The 17,114-nt window shown below is 41.1% G+C and overlaps 2 protein-coding genes and 1 non-coding gene across 4 annotated transcripts; 2 read left to right on the forward strand and 1 right to left on the reverse strand.

Annotated features, from left to right (window-relative positions):
- The first annotated feature begins 236 nt into the window (after positions 1-236).
- Positions 237-9,351, forward strand: fbxo31 (F-box protein 31). Of its 2 annotated transcripts, XM_069527827.1 has the most exons (10): positions 237-1,558; positions 3,203-3,274; positions 4,321-4,407; positions 4,785-4,861; positions 5,437-5,604; positions 5,736-5,810; positions 5,943-6,052; positions 6,247-6,400; positions 6,699-7,072; positions 7,448-9,351. In XM_069527827.1, exons 1-10 carry the CDS (start codon positions 1,165-1,167, stop codon positions 7,668-7,670), a joined length of 1,734 nt encoding a protein of 577 aa, XP_069383928.1. In that variant the 5' UTR covers positions 237-1,164; the 3' UTR covers positions 7,671-9,351. The 2 variants fall into 2 exon arrangements, with proteins under 2 accessions (XP_069383928.1, XP_019934717.2); XM_020079158.2 differs by lacking the exon at positions 4,321-4,407.
- trnar-acg (transfer RNA arginine (anticodon ACG)) lies at positions 593-665 on the forward strand. Its single transcript has one exon. It is a non-coding gene; the product is annotated as a tRNA-Arg (tRNA).
- Positions 9,352-9,885: 534 nt separating the features above from the next.
- Positions 9,886-16,531, reverse strand: ces2b (carboxylesterase 2b). The gene is made up of 13 exons (XM_020079157.2): positions 16,273-16,531; positions 13,888-14,080; positions 13,660-13,801; positions 13,107-13,240; positions 12,800-12,953; positions 12,356-12,460; positions 12,158-12,256; positions 11,907-12,050; positions 11,727-11,804; positions 11,490-11,637; positions 10,655-10,804; positions 10,489-10,561; positions 9,886-10,407 (listed from the first exon to the last, which is right to left on the reverse strand). The coding sequence occupies exons 1-13, from the start codon at positions 16,349-16,351 to the stop codon at positions 10,221-10,223; spliced, it is 1,686 nt and encodes a 561-aa protein (XP_019934716.2). The 5' UTR covers positions 16,352-16,531; the 3' UTR covers positions 9,886-10,220.
- Between the last annotated feature and the right edge of the window lie 583 nt (positions 16,532-17,114).

Consider the following 17,114-nt stretch of genomic DNA (forward strand, 5'->3'; position numbering starts at 1 on the left):
AAATGCAGCGGACAGTGTGGTTGAAACACAATATACAGGCATATTTATTTGCTGGGTTGCCATGTTCGCTGCTTATACGCGATTTTGGTTTGTTTATCCAGACCATCCAGCAGCAGACCCATGAGAACCACCGGTGATCTGAAAACTGAATTTATCTAATTTATCTTAAAAAACTATAATCTCTTTGTATGCATTCATTAATGATGATACATGACCTGATGCCCGTTGTTCATTTGTAGTCATCAATGATTTATTAAACTCAGATGAAGTCGTACTTCCTTGCAATTGGTCTGATCTGTCAATATTTCTGGGGAGATTTGCTGTGGTGCAGTAATAATAGTGATAGTGTCAAAAATAGACATCGGTAAAAGTATTAAATAAGGAAACATGCATTATAAGAGCAATGAAGTACAAAAGCAATATAATAAACACTATATATACAGTGGAATGCATTGCACATTAGCCAATTCATCAGAAAGAAGTGAGTATTAAAACCACTGTGAGTTGAGATCTATAGGTGAAGTCCTATTTTGTCATTGTCATTTTCTTATTCAGTGTCTTTATAAAACTTTTATCATCACACAATTACTATGGGCTAGTGGCGCAATGGATAACGCGTCTGACTACGGATCAGAAGATTCTAGGTTCGACTCCTGGCTAGCTCGATTTTTTTTTCTTTATGTCAAGATCGTTTTGATTCTATTTCTAAAGTTCTTCATACAACGTCCACATGTGTACAAAGTGACAGAACAGTCTGAGTGTTGACTGACTGACACGGAATGATTCTGAAGTAGCAAACTGCAGGAGTTAAAAATACCAACATCCTCTTTCATGTATTTTTGCCTCAACGTGTGGACCATCCGCAAGAAGAAGAAGAAGAAGAAGGAGGAGGGGGAGAAGAAGAAGAGGAAGAAGAAGAACAAGGACGAGGAGAAGAAGAAGAGGAAGAAGAAGAAGAAGAAGGACGAGGAGAAGAAGAAGAGGAAGAAGAAGAAGGAATCACGCGTGCGGAATAGTGTGTAAAACGCATGTGTGCATACGCTGGTTACGTGCGCGTCGCCGTGACGTCAGAGGGCACGCCGCCGCTTGTGCTCACGGGGGCAGGAGGAGACCGGGCTGCAGCTGACATGTCTGATGTAATGTTGCCCGTCTGGTGAACTACGGATGGCTGTGTGCGCCAGGCTCTGCGGAGTGGGGCAGTCGCGAAGGTGCCGGAGGCGACAGCGGCAGAACCAGCAGGGCCAGGGGAGCGATTCCGACATGGACGAGGAAGAAGGGGAGAGGATCGTGGGCCAGCGGCAGGGAGACGTCTCCGGAGGCGGAGGCGCCACTGCAGGGCCGAGTGACGCCTGCGAATATGGCAGCGGTCGTGTCAACAGAGGAGGCTCCAGCACCGGACCCCTGCACCCGCAATCTTTAGCAGAACTACCGCCGGAGCTGCTCGTGGAAATATTGTCCCTGCTCCCCGGAACAGCGCTGCCGAACGTGGCCCTCGTCTGCAAGACGTTCAGACAGATCCTCAACACGGAGACCATCTGGAGGAGGCGCTGCATCGAAGGTAAATATAGCGATCGTATAAACCTTTAATCGCCCGGACAGCTGCACAAAGTCACTGATATGTGTTATGGGATTGGTCGTCAGGTTATCAGTGGTCAGCAAATGTTTCCCCCGGAAATGCCCCCCCCCCTGAAAGCTCTTCTATCGATCAGTACGGGAACCATGAGGGAATTAACCCAGCCAGCGCTTAACAGAAATGGAGCGAGGTCTTTCAGTGTTGACAGGCCGACGGTGATATGATAAGACTGTTGATGCAGAGCCGGATTCAACCCAATGGGGGACTAGGGCCATGACTGTGATCACCCCCACCCCATCTTGTACTTAATGGACGGAGGATCTGAGCAACTTTGACAAAGGCCAAGTTGTGACAGCCAGAGGACTGGGTCAGAGCAAAAACAGCAGGTCACATCAGGTGTGTAGTGGTTAGTACTGATCTGCCAAATTTGGTCCAAGGCCGGACAACCAGTGAAGCAGTGACAGGGTAATTGGCACCCAAGGCCTGTCTTGTCTGATCCCACAGATGACTGTAGCACAAATAGCCAAAAAAAGCTCAATGCTGGAAATGATAGTGACATTCTCACAGACCAAGTACACCCCCCCTTCATGACATCAGTATTCCCTAATGGCATTGGCGTCCTTCAGCAGGACAATGTGCCCTGCCACACTGAAAGACTTGCTCAGGAGTGCTTTGAGGAACACGACAAAGAGTTCAAGGTGCAGACTTTGCCTCCAAATGACCCAGATCTGGATCAGATCAAGCAGCCGCGAGATGCCCTGAAATAACCAGTCTGACCCATGGAGGCCTCACCTCACAAATGCTGAAGTCCTGGTGCCTGATAGCACAGATCTCCCTCAGTACTTGTGGAGTCAATGTGTCAGAGCTGTTTTGACGGCACGACAGGGACCTACACAAAGATTATACGGATGGTTGTAATGTTGTTGCTGAGCAGTGGATAGAACCCCACTTCATTTATCAAATAAAAGCACTCAACATTTTCTCACTCCAGCTTATAATGGTGGTGCCCTGAGGTATGCCCCACGCTGAGAAGTTACACAACAACCTGAATGCCAGAGACTTAGACAACCTTTTTATCGCTGAGTGAAATAAAAAACAAACAGCCCTTTATAAAACTCTTGGAAAACACTGTGAACTAAAGCCCTGATTTCCAGTGGTGCAGAGGGGCAAGCAAGCAGTGAAGTTACAGTGAAGACAGCATGCAGAACAACCTGTATCAGAGTTAAAGGGACAGTACTCCCAGAAATGAGGGAAAGGAACACATTGTCCTCTATAAGTTATGACAGAAGCAAACATTAAGATATGCTGCAGCATACAAAATGATTATCCTATTATATCAGTGACAAATAATGAACAGCTGTTTAGCTCACTTGTGCCTTGTGTTAAAGAAATCCTGTGAATCTCTGAGTAGCACATGTGATTAAATCTCTTCTGCATCTGCTGACTGGATTTTAAGTTAATGAGTAACACAATGTTTAACATTATGAATTAGATAAATATGATAATCATTGACTACACTGTTTAAATCACTTTCTTTACTGTGTAACGACATCCATTACCACTAATGCTGTACGGGGCATGCATAGCCCTAATATGTTTATAATGTGAGGTTCATTTTTCTCTCTGCAGAGTTTGATATGAAGGGGGATCTGAGGAAGATGGAGGTGGGAGGAGTATCCAGCAGGGATCTCTATGTGAAACGTGAGTTTGATTTAAATACAATCAGCTCCCATGCCTTCCATGAATTGATCCAATCAATGATTTGTTTCCTTCTTAATCCATCATAGCATTCAGCATTTGCAGTCTTTACATTATCACATTTCATTTATTATTATCACCATTATTGTGTATGTATTCCCCCTTTTACCATTTTTTTTCCTGTTGTGCAGCATTTTGTGTTGTAAAGTGCTCGATGAATAAAGTCATTATTATTCTTGTGCGTGTAGGTGTCCACATGGATCTCCTAATGTTGACAGTGTTTTGCTGCAGATGCATTCCTGGCAATAGTTGTTTATGTTAATATGGGCTCTCTGTCCCACTTACACTCAGACTTGATGGCACAACTTTTTTTAAAACACTTTTTTGATAATGTTTTATCCCTCCATCTGTTCCTGTTTTGTCTATCAGCTGAGATATGGAGCTTATTTAGCATTTTTTAACACTAGCTGCCAGAGAACACATAGGGTACAACACTATGGAACTTTCAATCCTTGACCTTTCTGTGCAATAAACACTTTCAGGGAATTTTCAGTGCAATAAACACTTTCAGGGAATTTTCAGTGCAATAAATCACTTTGTATATTACCCAGATTATCTAGATATATCGGTACGTTATCGGTATATAGTATTTATTCTGTACAGTTGCACTTCTCCAAATATGCATATTATCTGCATGTATCGGTACATTATCGGTACAATTATTCTTTTTTGTATAGTAGATCCACTTCGTTAAATGCCTGTAGTCCTGGAATCCCCTTATTTTGATCTCAATTTGTGTAGTGGTTTGTGTCTTGTTAATTGTATGTTTGGCATCGGGGAGGAGGACTGTGCCACAATTTAATTGTGCTAGTGTACGAAGTACGACTGTGCAATGACAATAAAGTCTTTTGAATTTGAATTTGGGTAGAGTGGCTCTTTGAATAGATCAGAATTTTATTTTATGACTACGCTCATTAGAGTGCCTCATTGGACTGAGCAAGCCCTGGTCTGTGGTTTGCTCTACACATGCCTGTGTTGTGCTCATCCAGGTGTCAACCAGAGGTTGAAGTCTGGGCGCTTTATGAAGCTCCTCCCGGACTACGAGCAGATGGACTATAGAGACGTGTACACACACTGTATGTACACTGGCCTCAAATGTGGATGGCTACAGCATGAGGGGTTTGTGTTTGTTTGTTTGTGTTGCAAGCAAACGGTTGCAGCAGTGTAATGCACCCTGTGCGAACACTAAACTTGGTAATAAACCTCTGCAGTGTTTGTTTTGTTTGAGGCTGGTTGATGCAATGTACCTCACGTGTGGTTTCAAAACTTGGCTGATGGGGACCTGGTCAGCTTATGTCTCATTGATTCCATCCTGACAAACTTTTAACAAAAAGCTCTCTCTGTGGATTTTAACTTCTCTTGTGTTTTTAACCATGCACAATATAGCACATAGTAAAGTGCAAGTGTGGAGAAACTGACCATTAAAATGTGATGTTGGGCCTTTGTGTTGCAGTGCTTCACCCTTACAGACACATCTTGGGCTTATGGCAGCCTGACATCGGCCCTTATGGTGGATTGCTCAATGTTGTGGTATGTTGTGTTACTCAATCCAGATATTTGCATTAAAGATATGTTACAATTCTTCATTAAAATTTCTAAAATAACAAGACCTGTGTTATATATTTGGTTGACTGTACTCACATTAGCCAAGATCAAGACAAATCCCCAGGTTTAATTTTACTTTGCCTGTCTCTGCTATAACTTTCATAAACAACATATGACCAAGGAAATACACTGAAAGCCAGTTAGCCACTTCATTCCAATGTTTGTGTTGGTCACTCTCAAAGGATCATGGTTATTCATTGCTGTTGCTGTGTCACATGAATACAACTTTTTTACTTGTCTGTGAACATGATTTGCAAGTCAGGTTGATTTTAATCGGTGAAGTTGGTGAAGACTCCCATGATCCCACACTGCTTCAAGAGACCATCAAACGACTCTTTTGTTATTGTTTCAAATGAGAGGCCCTTAACAGCCGAGTTACGTATTGCATGTTTAAGATGAGGAACATTTGACATTAAAAAAGAAAAAGTCAACTGCTTTTATTTTGGCAGGAAACCTAATTTCAATGGCTGATAAATTAATAAAAAGTTCTTTTCATTCAGGTGGATGGGCTGTCAATCATTGGCTGGATGTATTTGCCACCTCATGACCCTCGCGTGGAGGATCCCATGAGAAGACGGCCACTGTTCCGTGTCCACAAGTGGGAAAGCAATAAGGCCACAGTGGAGTGTATGTACGGACACAAGGGTCCCCACAAAGGGGACATACAGGTGAGGGGTTGTGCAGCACAAGAAGCACCAAAGAAAATCAAAAATCAAAAGATATTTCTCCTGTAATTTGAGGTCAGGAGCTTAAAAAAAAAGGCCGTCCTCCAATGTGTGTCATATTCTGTTATTTTCAGACAGTCAAGAAGGATGAATTTTCAACGAAATGTAACCAGACGGATCATCACCGCATGCCAGGAGGCAGACAGGAGGTGGGTCAAACCAGGGATCTGTGACTCCCTGAGATAACCTTTGTACAATTATTCAGGTATCATTCTTGAATTTCAAACAATGTTTCAAGCGTTTGTGCATGTCTCTGTGTGTGTATGTGTGTGTGTGTGTAGGAGTTCAGGACATGGTTGGAGGAAGAATGGGGCCGGACGTTGGAAGAAATCTTCCATGAACACATGCAGGAGCTTATCCTGATGAAGTTCATTTATACAAGTCAATACGAGTACAAGAGTTTTTCTTACATCACACTTACTCTCTTTGTTTACTCAGTAGCTCTTGGGGGTTTAACATTAATGACAAGGGAAGCTTCTTATCTGTATAGATTGTTCAGAATTCTCTTGTGGATGAATGTGTAACCTGACAGTGTAGACAGAGGCTCGGGTAAAGCTCTGGCATTCACATGCTTTCTCCTGACAGTAACTGCTTGACGTACCGGAGGATCTACCTTCCTCCAGAAAAGCCCTCCGACCTGCTGCAGCCAGGCCTCTTCAAAGGTACCTATGGCAGTCACGGCTTGGAGATTGTCATGCTCAGTTTCCATGGGACTTCTGCAAGAGCCACCAAACTCACTGTAAGTTAGTGAATAATCATGATCGGCTTTCTCAAAAACAATCTCTCCTCATGGTGAAGTAACTAATGGAAAGGACTGGCATGCATGTTGACCCTGCTGATAATCACAGGTTTCCTGTTAATCATTTAAAATCCTGTTAATGTGGTATGGGTCCTCCTCTGGCTACTAAAATTCCTGATGTATGATTTTTATGCCTTTGAAGAGAATGTTTTCACATTCTTGAACCAGAGGATAACAGCATAAATCCATCACAGTCATCTTGTAGTGGTGCAAACTGTAATTACCCTCCTTCCTGCAGGGAGACCCCAACGTTCCTGCAGGGCAGCTCACGTTAGACGTTGACCTGAGCCGGCCCGTTGTCCTCCCAGACCTGGAGAACCAGCGCAAAATAGAGAAACTGTCTCATCTTGTAATGGGGGTACACGAGGAGGTGCAGAGGGAAACAGAACAACAGGCTAAGGACATCTCTCCCACGGTCAGTGGTGCAGCGGCAGAGGGGGCCTGTGGCGGTGCCAGTGCCGCGGAAGGGATTGAGGTCGACCATGGTGCCTGTTCAGACAGCTGCCAGCCTGGCCCCAGCAGCAGCAGCAGTCCTCTAGAAGATCAGCCTTTTGTCCTGCCCCTGGGTGTGATGGCTCGCAACGAGGTGTACCCTCGTACCTGCAGAAAATGGTAAGAACTCGAAAGCACATGAACAAAGTGTTAAATCCTCAGTTGACAGTTTGTATTGGGTCAGACACAGTGTGTCCATTGCTCCTGAGCTGTTGTAAATTGCTTCATTGTTGAAAGTTCATTGCCAACAGGTTGTAATCATATCTTATGAATGATCGTTAGTAGGTGTGAAGAATGTTGGCTGAACAGCTGATGTGAGAACTGTTGTCTTATCATTATTTAATTATCATTATTTAAAATAGTTGTTATAAGTTAAAGTAAAAATATCATTACCATTATCCTTTTTTTTCTTCTTTACTAGGTATGTTAGAGCAGAGTCTAGAACCGAATGGATATCCATCAAAATATGTATTAATTGATGTTCCTCCATTTCAGCTTCTATGGGACAGGCCTGATCGCAGGGCACGGCTTTACGAGCCCAGAGCGCACACCGGGGCTCTTTGTGCTGTTTGATGAGGACCGCTTCGGTTTCATCTGGCTGGAGCTGAAGTCTTTCAGTCTGTACAGTCGCCTGACGGACCGTCTGGCCCACGCTCATGCCCCGGACATGGAGCGATTTGAGGCCATGCTGCACAACATGCAGTCCTGGACATCCTGATGCACCAAGCTTTACTCTCCTCCCACAACACAATGCATTAACAACAAGTGTTGCACACAAATCACCTCTGCTGACAATATTACTACCACGTTAGCTCATGCCCTTAACTCTCCAGGATATTGTCTGTGTTTCACAAAATAGTGTTTTACTGTCTAATGAAGCTAGTTATATCACCCTGACCTAGCACACCACGTTTCTGTTCCCATACGAGAACTTTGAAAGATCTCTCATGGCGACGTCAACACCTCACTTTTGTGTGACCTTAATCCTCCGGTGCAGCATGAAAACAGGTCACAGGTTTTTAATTTATTTATTTATTCCCTGCAGGAGAAAAAGAAAAATTCTCACCACATATTATGGCTCAAACTGTACGTGCCTCTAAAACCATGTCTGTACTTAGTAGTGCTTGAAGAGGATAAAGGTGTCCAATGTATTCTTATCTACATATATAAATATCGATATATATATATCGATATATATATATATAGTCGTATACTTTCAGTGCCCATCATATTGACCTGCATGCTGCATTTGTTTTAGATCTAATCATACCACACTCATAAACATTACCTGAACATGATGTTTTACATTTGTGGAGCAGCATGCCTTGTTTGTTTTGCGTTCAAAACATCTGAATTTAGAAAAAAAAAGCATCTCAGGTGTTTTTGCCACAAGTCAGTTAAAAACATGTGTATTCTAATGTATTAAGTTACCTTCTTTGTTTTCATTCGTCCAGTAGAAAGACTGAGGAACTTTACAACTGGGTAATTTTCCTACCATTGACTGGAAAGGACGTGCTGTCTTATCGAACACTTTAGCTTCAGCAGCCAGTTTTGGGCAGGCTGATATGTTTTCGTCCTTTGTACTTTAACAATATCTTTTTCAGCGATATGCTCCGGGTCATGTTCCCACATCAAACATAGTATTAATGTCACCACACCTGACAAGATATTATGTAGGTCTGAAAACTGAACTGCAATACAACAATATAACTTATTAATATACTGTGAATTGAATTACTTTCTAAATTATACAGTTCACGTGGTTATATAATCGTGGTCTGAAACAGAAACATATTTTGCCTTTTTGAAATGTATTTAAGTTGTGGTTTGTTTTAATTGGCTGACGTGTTGTTTGCCTGGCTTTATGCCTGCAAAGATATTCCCTCCTCCCTTCCAACGTATTTCAAACTTGAGACCAAGCTTGCTGAACATTACCCAGACTAACGGCTCAAAGTGCAACTCAAAGTACCAAGTACCAAGTGTCGGTGTGTCTCATTATGGCCTGAAAGTAATGCCCAGTAGCTTTCTTATTCCAAGTGCACTTTTCTGGGCAAAATTGTGAATCATTCAAAACCACTGGCCAGCACTTTTATATCAGACTGCAACTTTACTAAATTTGCAAAAGAAAAAAGTTTACATAATAATTTTGTCACATTTTATTGATTTCCTCTGAACTGAAGTACTTATTTTGAATACATTTCCGTGTCTGTAAGCCCTCTGCAACCAGCTACTTGAGTGATTTGCCTTTGAAAAGTGTTGCTTTGTACTATTTTCAATGCCATACGCCTGATTTAGTGAAAAACAAACATAAGATTGACCTATTGAACTGCTCACATCAGACTTCAGGGAGCTTTCCAGCTTAAGCGCTCTTCTCAGTAATAAAAAAACAAAAAAACTGATGGTTTGTACTGTATGTGTATCATATCGCTGTAAAACAAGAAAACCATTCTCAACTATCCCCTACAATGTTTATCTCCAGTGCAACTGTTGAATTTTGATATTTATCTCATAGTCTTCTGTGTGGATTTTGCATGTTATCCCTGTGTGTTTCCACGGGCTTCCCCCAACAGTCCAAAGACAGCGGGTTGGGGTTAGGTTATCTCTGTGTGTTCGCCCTGCAAATACACTGGCGACCTCTCCTGGGCGTACGACACCTATGACCAATGTCAGCTGGGATTAGCTCCAGCCCCCTAAATTCCTTTAAGGATAAGCAGTATAGATGACATATGGCTGAATCTCAAAGACACCTACAATACACAAGCCCACGGATATATGAAAACCACCAAAAATGTTAAGTTTTCATTTCTGTGTTAATGCAGAAGATCGGGCGTTAATCTTGGTGGTACGTGCTCCCTCTGTTTTTGTACTTAACCCATGTTAACCCTCACACAAATGACCAGAGTGTGCGTCCTCCAGTACAAACAGCCTTAAAATACTATAAGTCCATATTTTAATATTGGTAGATCACTAATACATCACAAGTTTAAAAGTGATGATCAATATAAGCAGGATATACTGTATATATATTTAAACAACGTTAACTTGTAACTAGTTACTGCTGAGTTTGATTGAATTTCAAAACTTTGAGACCATTTAATTTAATAATACACAATGTATGATACATCCTAAAGGTTACAGTAAGTACAACAAATGTTAGAATTTTTATTTCCCCCTTAAGTTTCACAAATGTCTCACAGAATATCTAACATACTTGTTAGTGGTTAATGATTAAAAAAGAGATGGAATGGTGAAAGGAGAGCAGACTCCTCTACAGCTCGCTGCGCTCCATCTTCTCTATATGTTGTCGGACGCTCTCTGGGATGGTCTGAGTCACGAAGACAAAGCGCTCCTTCTTCAGCTGCCGAGCAGGCGTCTGCTCCGTCAGTGCAATTGACAGGTAGTCTTCTTCTGCTCCATACTTAGGCCAGTGGACAAGGCCGTTCCCATTAGGAGAACTACAAAAGCATGCATGCACATATATGGGTTATAGATAAGTTTGTCTCATGTATATGTATATGATTAGAGGTCATACCTACCCTGTGCGAGCAAAGTTGCCCCAGTAGCTCATCATGATTCTGCTGAGCTCTTCCTCCTCTTTTAGGCATTCATCTGAAACAATGATAATCTGGTAAAACACAAACCACAACAGATCACCACATATCTGCTGGTCTATTGAGCCAGCAAGTTTTACATTGATCTTACCATGTAATTTGACATGGGTGGTTGTGAAACAGAATCCTAATACTGTGAAGATTTCATCCCCATGGTCAGACCCAACAAAGCTCGGCCTTTTTAGCTTCAGCATATTGGGAGCATGCTGGTACTCGTACAGGTAAACAGCTGCGCCTGCATCTGGTGGCAGATAAATAGGTGGGATAGATCTTGTTTATCAAAATGTGCGACAATAAATATTAATTGATGATTCTTTAATTGCGACAGAGGGGGAAAAGACTTGGAGAATAAAGTTGTAATATATCAAAAAAAAGTATTTATTTTAGGGTTATGTTATTTTAGAAGGTGAACATCTGTCTCCAGTTTGAAATGGTGGAATGTGGAGCAGCTTGTTAAGTTATACTTATAATATAGATATAATGAAAAACTTCATCTGGTGGATCATCAGCACCACATTATCATAAATATGAGGAATTGGAAAGATTGTGCAACAAAATGTGTCAATCCTGAATAATGACTTGGAGGAAATTGCATCTTTTGTGGAGGAGGAAATAATTAGTTTCTCATGAACTGGTTCTCCTTGCTGCTTTTTTTCTCTCAATAATTTACAACTTTATTCTTGTAATATAACAAATTTCTTTTTGTAATATTACAACCCTTTTTATGTTATACTGTGGCTGTTTTCTAATTAAATTCCAACTCATAATATTATTAATTTATTCTTGTAATAGTACAACCTAATTTTGAGTAATATTGTGTTTTTTCTCATTAAATTCAAACTTATTTCTCGAAATATTATGACTTTATTATTATTTTTAATATGTCATATTAAATACATTTACATATATAAAGTATAGAAAATTACCTCTGTGGGCATTAGCAGCCTTGATAGCTGGAAAGGTAAACAAGATATCTCCAGTCAACTGAGATAATCCATTTCTGTTCTTCACTCGATCTTCACCGGTTCCGATGTATTCATCTATCATCATATCTCTGATGATCGCAGTTTTAGGCTTGAGAAAATAATAAACACGTCTGTTTGAGAAACTTGAGCAGGATAAAAAAAGAGTGATGCTGTAATGTGTAGCAGTGTTTGTCTTACATCACTTAAAAAGAAAGAAATTATGTTGACCACCTGCTCCCGATCTAATCCCTCAGTCCAGTTTGGAGGAGCAAGAAACTGAGGGAAGATGCAACTGCAATTAAGGTTTCAGACACACCAAGCAGCAAAACGGGACTATCAGCAACATATGTCAGGAACAATCATGCACTTAGCACTTACACTAGGAAGTAACCAGCCCCCTTCATCATTATTAACACCAGTCATAAAAGGCACAGTGTGAAGTTCGTGTTTCTGGAAAATCTCATCCACGGTTTTTGTCAGAAAGTGTCCATCAACGTTTACTAAATATCTTAAGGTTTCATCCTTGAGAGAATGAAAATAAAAAACAAAGTTAATATATCACAGGAATCTTACAGAGGACGTAGGCACATGGTCAATTAATCACATCAGCTGTTTATAGAATATCTCACCTTTGCAAGAGTCACAACAGTATCAAAGTCAAGGTTTTTCATGCAGCGGCTGATCTCCTCTGTGCTTTCAAGGCTACAGCCAGATACATTTGCTGCCATCTGAGGAAAGATACAAGGGATCCGTCTCAGCAATGTATGATTCCAATTATATGCACTGATCAATGTTTGCACATTAAAGCATGTAAATAGATGCTTCACCTTTGTCAGTGGAAGAGGATCACTTATCAGAAGTACATCCATTGCAGCAGTGCCGCTCTCAGCGATGCCACGGTGGAGCAGGCCTTCGATCAATGGTGAGAGGAGCTGTTGGTTAAAGCAACAGAAGAAGTGACAGCTTTTGAGGACAGTAGTGACTCAGCAGTGACATAAATAAAAGAACCTGTGGCAGCATTCAGTTGTCATCAAAACTCGAAAGGTGTTTTGTTTGTCCAGTTTGGGTTACTGTAAAGAAAACATGGCGGCCTCCGTAGAGAGGACCCTGTTTAGATGAAACACACTAGTGACAACATCCCTACCATTATAAAATAATGTTCAACTTCAGCCCCTTTCACCTAAATCTTACACACTGGACCTTTAAAATAACATTTAAAAAAACTTGCACAGTGTCGCTTTGAGGTCCCATCTCTGCAGAGCGATCCTTACCAGGAGTGATACGCTCGCTCCACCAGCAGACTCCCCAAATACCGTTACTGAATCTGGGTCTCCGCCAAAGTTGTGAATGTGCTGCTGGATCCACCTCAGAGCTTCAACCTGGTCCAACAAGCCAAAGTTCCCGGTCATGTGCTCATCTCCAGTGCTGCATAGAGACACGTAGTTATAGTCTACCGGCTGGTAAAGTGATCAGATTTTAAATTTTTGTTCGCATGTGGCACAGGTTGGGACAAACGTAGAAGAATGTAATCCTTGTATTTTCATTGTTACTGTGCATAGTAAGTCCAATTATTTTTACCTGAGGAAGCCCAGGGCTCCCAATCGGTACTGGATCAAAACAACGACCACATCCTGGTAAGCAGCCAAGGGGGAGCCATCGTAAATTGAGGCTGACCCTGAAACAAACCCTCCGCCATGGATCCAAACCATGACCTGTTAAAAAACAGAAACACCCATGTTTGACATGATGAAATTCTTAAAAGCAATCAAACCGACATCATCAGGAACAGTAACTAAACTTTTCCAGAGCTAAACCTTAGTAATGGATTTTGTTTACAGTACATCGACTCGGCTCTTATCACCACAAACTCTCTTGAAATCTTTGCTGTTGTCTTCTACGTGTATGGCTCCACTTTTTCATTCTGAGATATATTTTAAATGTTCGCGTCTGTTGCATGATCTCCTGGTGTGTTCTCACATCGGCTCCTCTGGACTTTCTGCAGACTTTATACTTGGGGGACAGGCAGAGAAAGTCAGCAGATAATCCAGAGGAACTCACTCAGATATCTGTGTTCACACCTGGCAGCCTTACTGAGCAGCGTCGCTCCAAACCTGCAACAAGGACTTCTTACCGGGAGCTTGGCATCTTGAGCTCTGTTTGCAGGGGTGTAGATGTTGAGGTAGAGGCAGTCTTCTGACATGTCTGGAACATGTGCCATCTCGATGTCGACTTTAGCTATCAGATCTAAAAGCATCTGTTTATTCTGAACACAACTGAAAAGGAAAAGTATTTCATCAAGTATTTGACATGACCCCCCCCCATTGTGACATGCAACAGCTGGAGCACATGGATGCCTTACAGGTCAGGCTGCTTGGTAGCGTCTCTCGTTCCCTCCCATCCCTCCACAGGCTGGGGTGCAGCCAGTCTCAGAGCAGGGCCTGTCGGTGGCTTGGCAAACGGGACACCCAGGAAGGCGTGGACCCCGGGCTCCTTCCCCTTTACACTCACATACTCACCTCTCAGGCTGCCCAGCTTCGTGTGAACTTCAGGTGCTGTCAGGATATTGAAAGGACTGAGTGAGAATCAGAATGTGACACTTCACGAGAAAAACTATGAAATTAGATATGTAACAAATATAAGGTCTACAAATATTAATATTTGATTTGTGTTCAGCTTTTTATAACACAAATAATAGTTAATACAGTAACTTTCTGTTTCAAAGTTTGATTGGGATGTACGTCATATATTTAATAATGAGTGATTATTGAGTGTTACTTATATTATATTAATTTATAGGCATTTATGCATGCTCTGTTTTTTACCCATCTAAAGTGTCTTTGAGTTCTGTTAAAAGCACTAAAATATTATTACTATTATCTATTTGATCAGTTGTACATTTTGAATTGTTTTAGTCATCAATCAAGGAAATCTGCCAACCATTAACTGGTTCTGGAATATTGATCGAACAAGCACTTTGAAGAGTTCATCTTGGACTTAGGGACAGTTTCCTTCATGTTTACAGTTTCACTATTTGGAAGTGGAATTGTATGTAAATTACAGAAATCAAATAAAAGACTGACAAATAATTCCTAATAAAAAGTTACTGAATGATAGCAATAAATATAATACATAGTTGTTACATGTTGTTAGTCATTCCTCTATTACTAAAGTTTATATATACTGTATATATATACACACATTACTCTTGCATTGATTGACATCCCACCCATTCACACCAGTTTTATGCTGTTGAGTTCGGGATTGGAGCTACACCCCACTTCAACTTTAACACATTGAATGCTGTTGTGCAACAGACATTTGTTATCTCAAATGAAGGTGTTTAAAGGTCCATTGTGTAAGATTTAGGTGAAAGGGAACTATTGGCAGAAATTAAATGTAGAATAATCCTCATGATGTTTTCACTAGTTGGTTTCATCTAAATTGTATTAATTGTAGTTTCCTTTACAACAGAAAAGACCCTTTATATTTAAAGACTTTATATCTACATTGAGGGGGTCCTCTCTACGGAGGCCGCCAATGTTTTTACATTAGTCCAGACTGGACAAACTAAACACCTTTTGAGTTTTTATGAAAACTGTCTACCATAGGTTATTTTTCATGTTTAGAAAGAGAGGGTGAGGTGAGGGGTGTTCAGCTGCAACATGCAATTTCACCACTAGAGATATCACAAAATTCTACACACTGAACCTTTAACTGAATTGCGTGTTGAGTATTGTGGTGGAAATTTGTCAATAAACGGGTTGAAGGATGTTTCTTAATGTGAGTTTTATTGAAGCTTTCTACAGGAAGGATTTCACAGGCAAGGTCTGTGCTCATATTTAAGTGTCTCTGTGTGTGAGGGGTGTGTGTGACATGATTTTCACCTTTGAACGCACAGTATCACCAGTAGGTATAAGGGCACAATAAAATGTGAAGTGCTATGACAGACATATTCAAACTGCACAGAGAACCAGTTATTCAGATTAGCAGTGTAATCAGATCTAAAAGTAATCAGTTAATGTGTTATGATAGACCACCATGCAAAGAAATTAGTTTTCTCATACATATTTATAGGCCAGCAGCATCACAATGACAAAACATCACAATAATAATCATCATCATCGAAGTTTGCCTGTGTTTTGCCTCTAATCTTTAGCCCTAAATTGAAGGGGAACTTCTACAGTGTTGTGAATTTAGTGACATCTAGTGGTGAAATTGCATGTTGCAGCTGAAAACCTCACCTCACCCTCCCCTTCAAAACATGACAGAGAACCTGTGGTAGACTTCAGTTGTCATAAAAACTCAAAAAGTGTTTAGTTTGTCCAGTCTGGACTAGTGTTAAAAACATGGTGGCCTCCATAAAGAGGACCCCCTGGATGTAAATATAAATTATTTAAATATAAAAGGACTGTTCTAGCGTAAAGAATACAACAATTTCGATGAAACACACTAGTGAAAACATCATTTTTATATATTCAATTTGTGCCAATAGATCCCTTTCACCGAAATCTTACACACTGAACCTGTAATTTGAAGCCAGCATAATAAAACAGGTTCATCGTAAATGATTGAAACTGCCATTGTGCATAGGACATTAGTTTGAGTTTTGAACACAGAGGCTGTCAGTGGGTGTAATGTGACGCCTGATTGCAACGAGTCTAACTGAGCTCAAGTTCTCCAGGTTAACACAGCTTCTGACTTGTTTTCACAGTTGGTCTCAGTTAGTTTCTGGTGGTTCACTCACCGTGTGGGTCCGCAGCAGCAGCACAGACACTCAGCACTGACAGGAGACTGAGAAGAGTTTGCTTTGCACGGAGTTGCATGGTGGCTCTGCAGCTTGTGGTTCAGCACACAGGAAGGAGGTTTCCTAAATACTCTGTAGTGACAGTTTGCCTCACGCACGGGAGCGCGCCTGCCTTAAATGGGAGGTGGGGCGACGTGACTGCGCCTCGATTTCCCCCAAAGTATCAGACTCATTAGTTCATCGTTACGTAATGTGTTTTTAGTTTACGGTTTAAAGGTTGGTTTTTTTTGGGGGGGGGGGGGGGGGTGAACTGACACCCAGAGAGTGGGACGTGCAGAACATGTTACTGCTGCCCTCTAGTGGTTAAACTTCTTGCTTGTATTTATTTATTTATTCATTCATATACATTTAATGTATCAGCATCATTATAATCTCAACAACATCATTCATTTACATATGTACATGAACCCCCCCCCCCCCCCCCCCCCCCCAAAAAAAAAAAAAAACATTTTTAAATTTACAATATATCTGTATATACAGATTATGTTTAACTGCAGATTCATTATACTTCATTCAGGGACCTTGGTCTCCCTCTGGCAGCCATTGGTATGTACTACACTGGTTGAGATTTAAAAACAATATCCTACATCTACTCGATGCTGTTCAAGATGAAGACAAAACAAATGTCCTTTCTCAAAGCAACATACATATACAACACACACCAATGATCATCAGGGTGTCTTACAGTTTAAATGTATGAACTAAATACATCCAGTCTGAGAATAATATGACACATCACGTTGCATTGTTTTGTAATGAAAGCAACAAACATAATATTCTTT

The sequence above is a fragment of the Paralichthys olivaceus genome, chromosome 7, assembly GCF_024713975.1.
Source record: "Paralichthys olivaceus isolate ysfri-2021 chromosome 7, ASM2471397v2, whole genome shotgun sequence".
NCBI lineage: Eukaryota > Metazoa > Chordata > Actinopteri > Pleuronectiformes > Paralichthyidae > Paralichthys > Paralichthys olivaceus.

Bases quoted from the DNA above. Each gene is read 5' to 3' on its own strand.
- fbxo31 (XM_069527827.1), top strand. From the start codon at position 1,165: ATGGCTGTGTGCGCCAGGCTCTGCGGAGTGGGGCAGTCGCGAAGGTGC. The intron at 3,275-4,320 runs GTGAGTTTGATT...GTGCTCATCCAG, and splicing joins CAGGGATCTCTATGTGAAAC to GTGTCAACCAGAGGTTGAAG. The intron at 5,605-5,735 runs GTGAGGGGTTGT...TGTTATTTTCAG, and splicing joins CCCACAAAGGGGACATACAG to ACAGTCAAGAAGGATGAATT.
- ces2b (XM_020079157.2), bottom strand. From the start codon at position 16,351: ATGCAACTCCGTGCAAAGCAAACTCTTCTCAGTCTCCTGTCAGTGCTG. The intron at 12,461-12,799 runs GTAAGGATCGCT...TTTAACCAACAG, and splicing joins GAGCGAGCGTATCACTCCTG to CTCCTCTCACCATTGATCGA. The intron at 10,562-10,654 runs GTAAGATCAATG...TCATTGTTTCAG, and splicing joins CACCCATGTCAAATTACATG to ATGAATGCCTAAAAGAGGAG.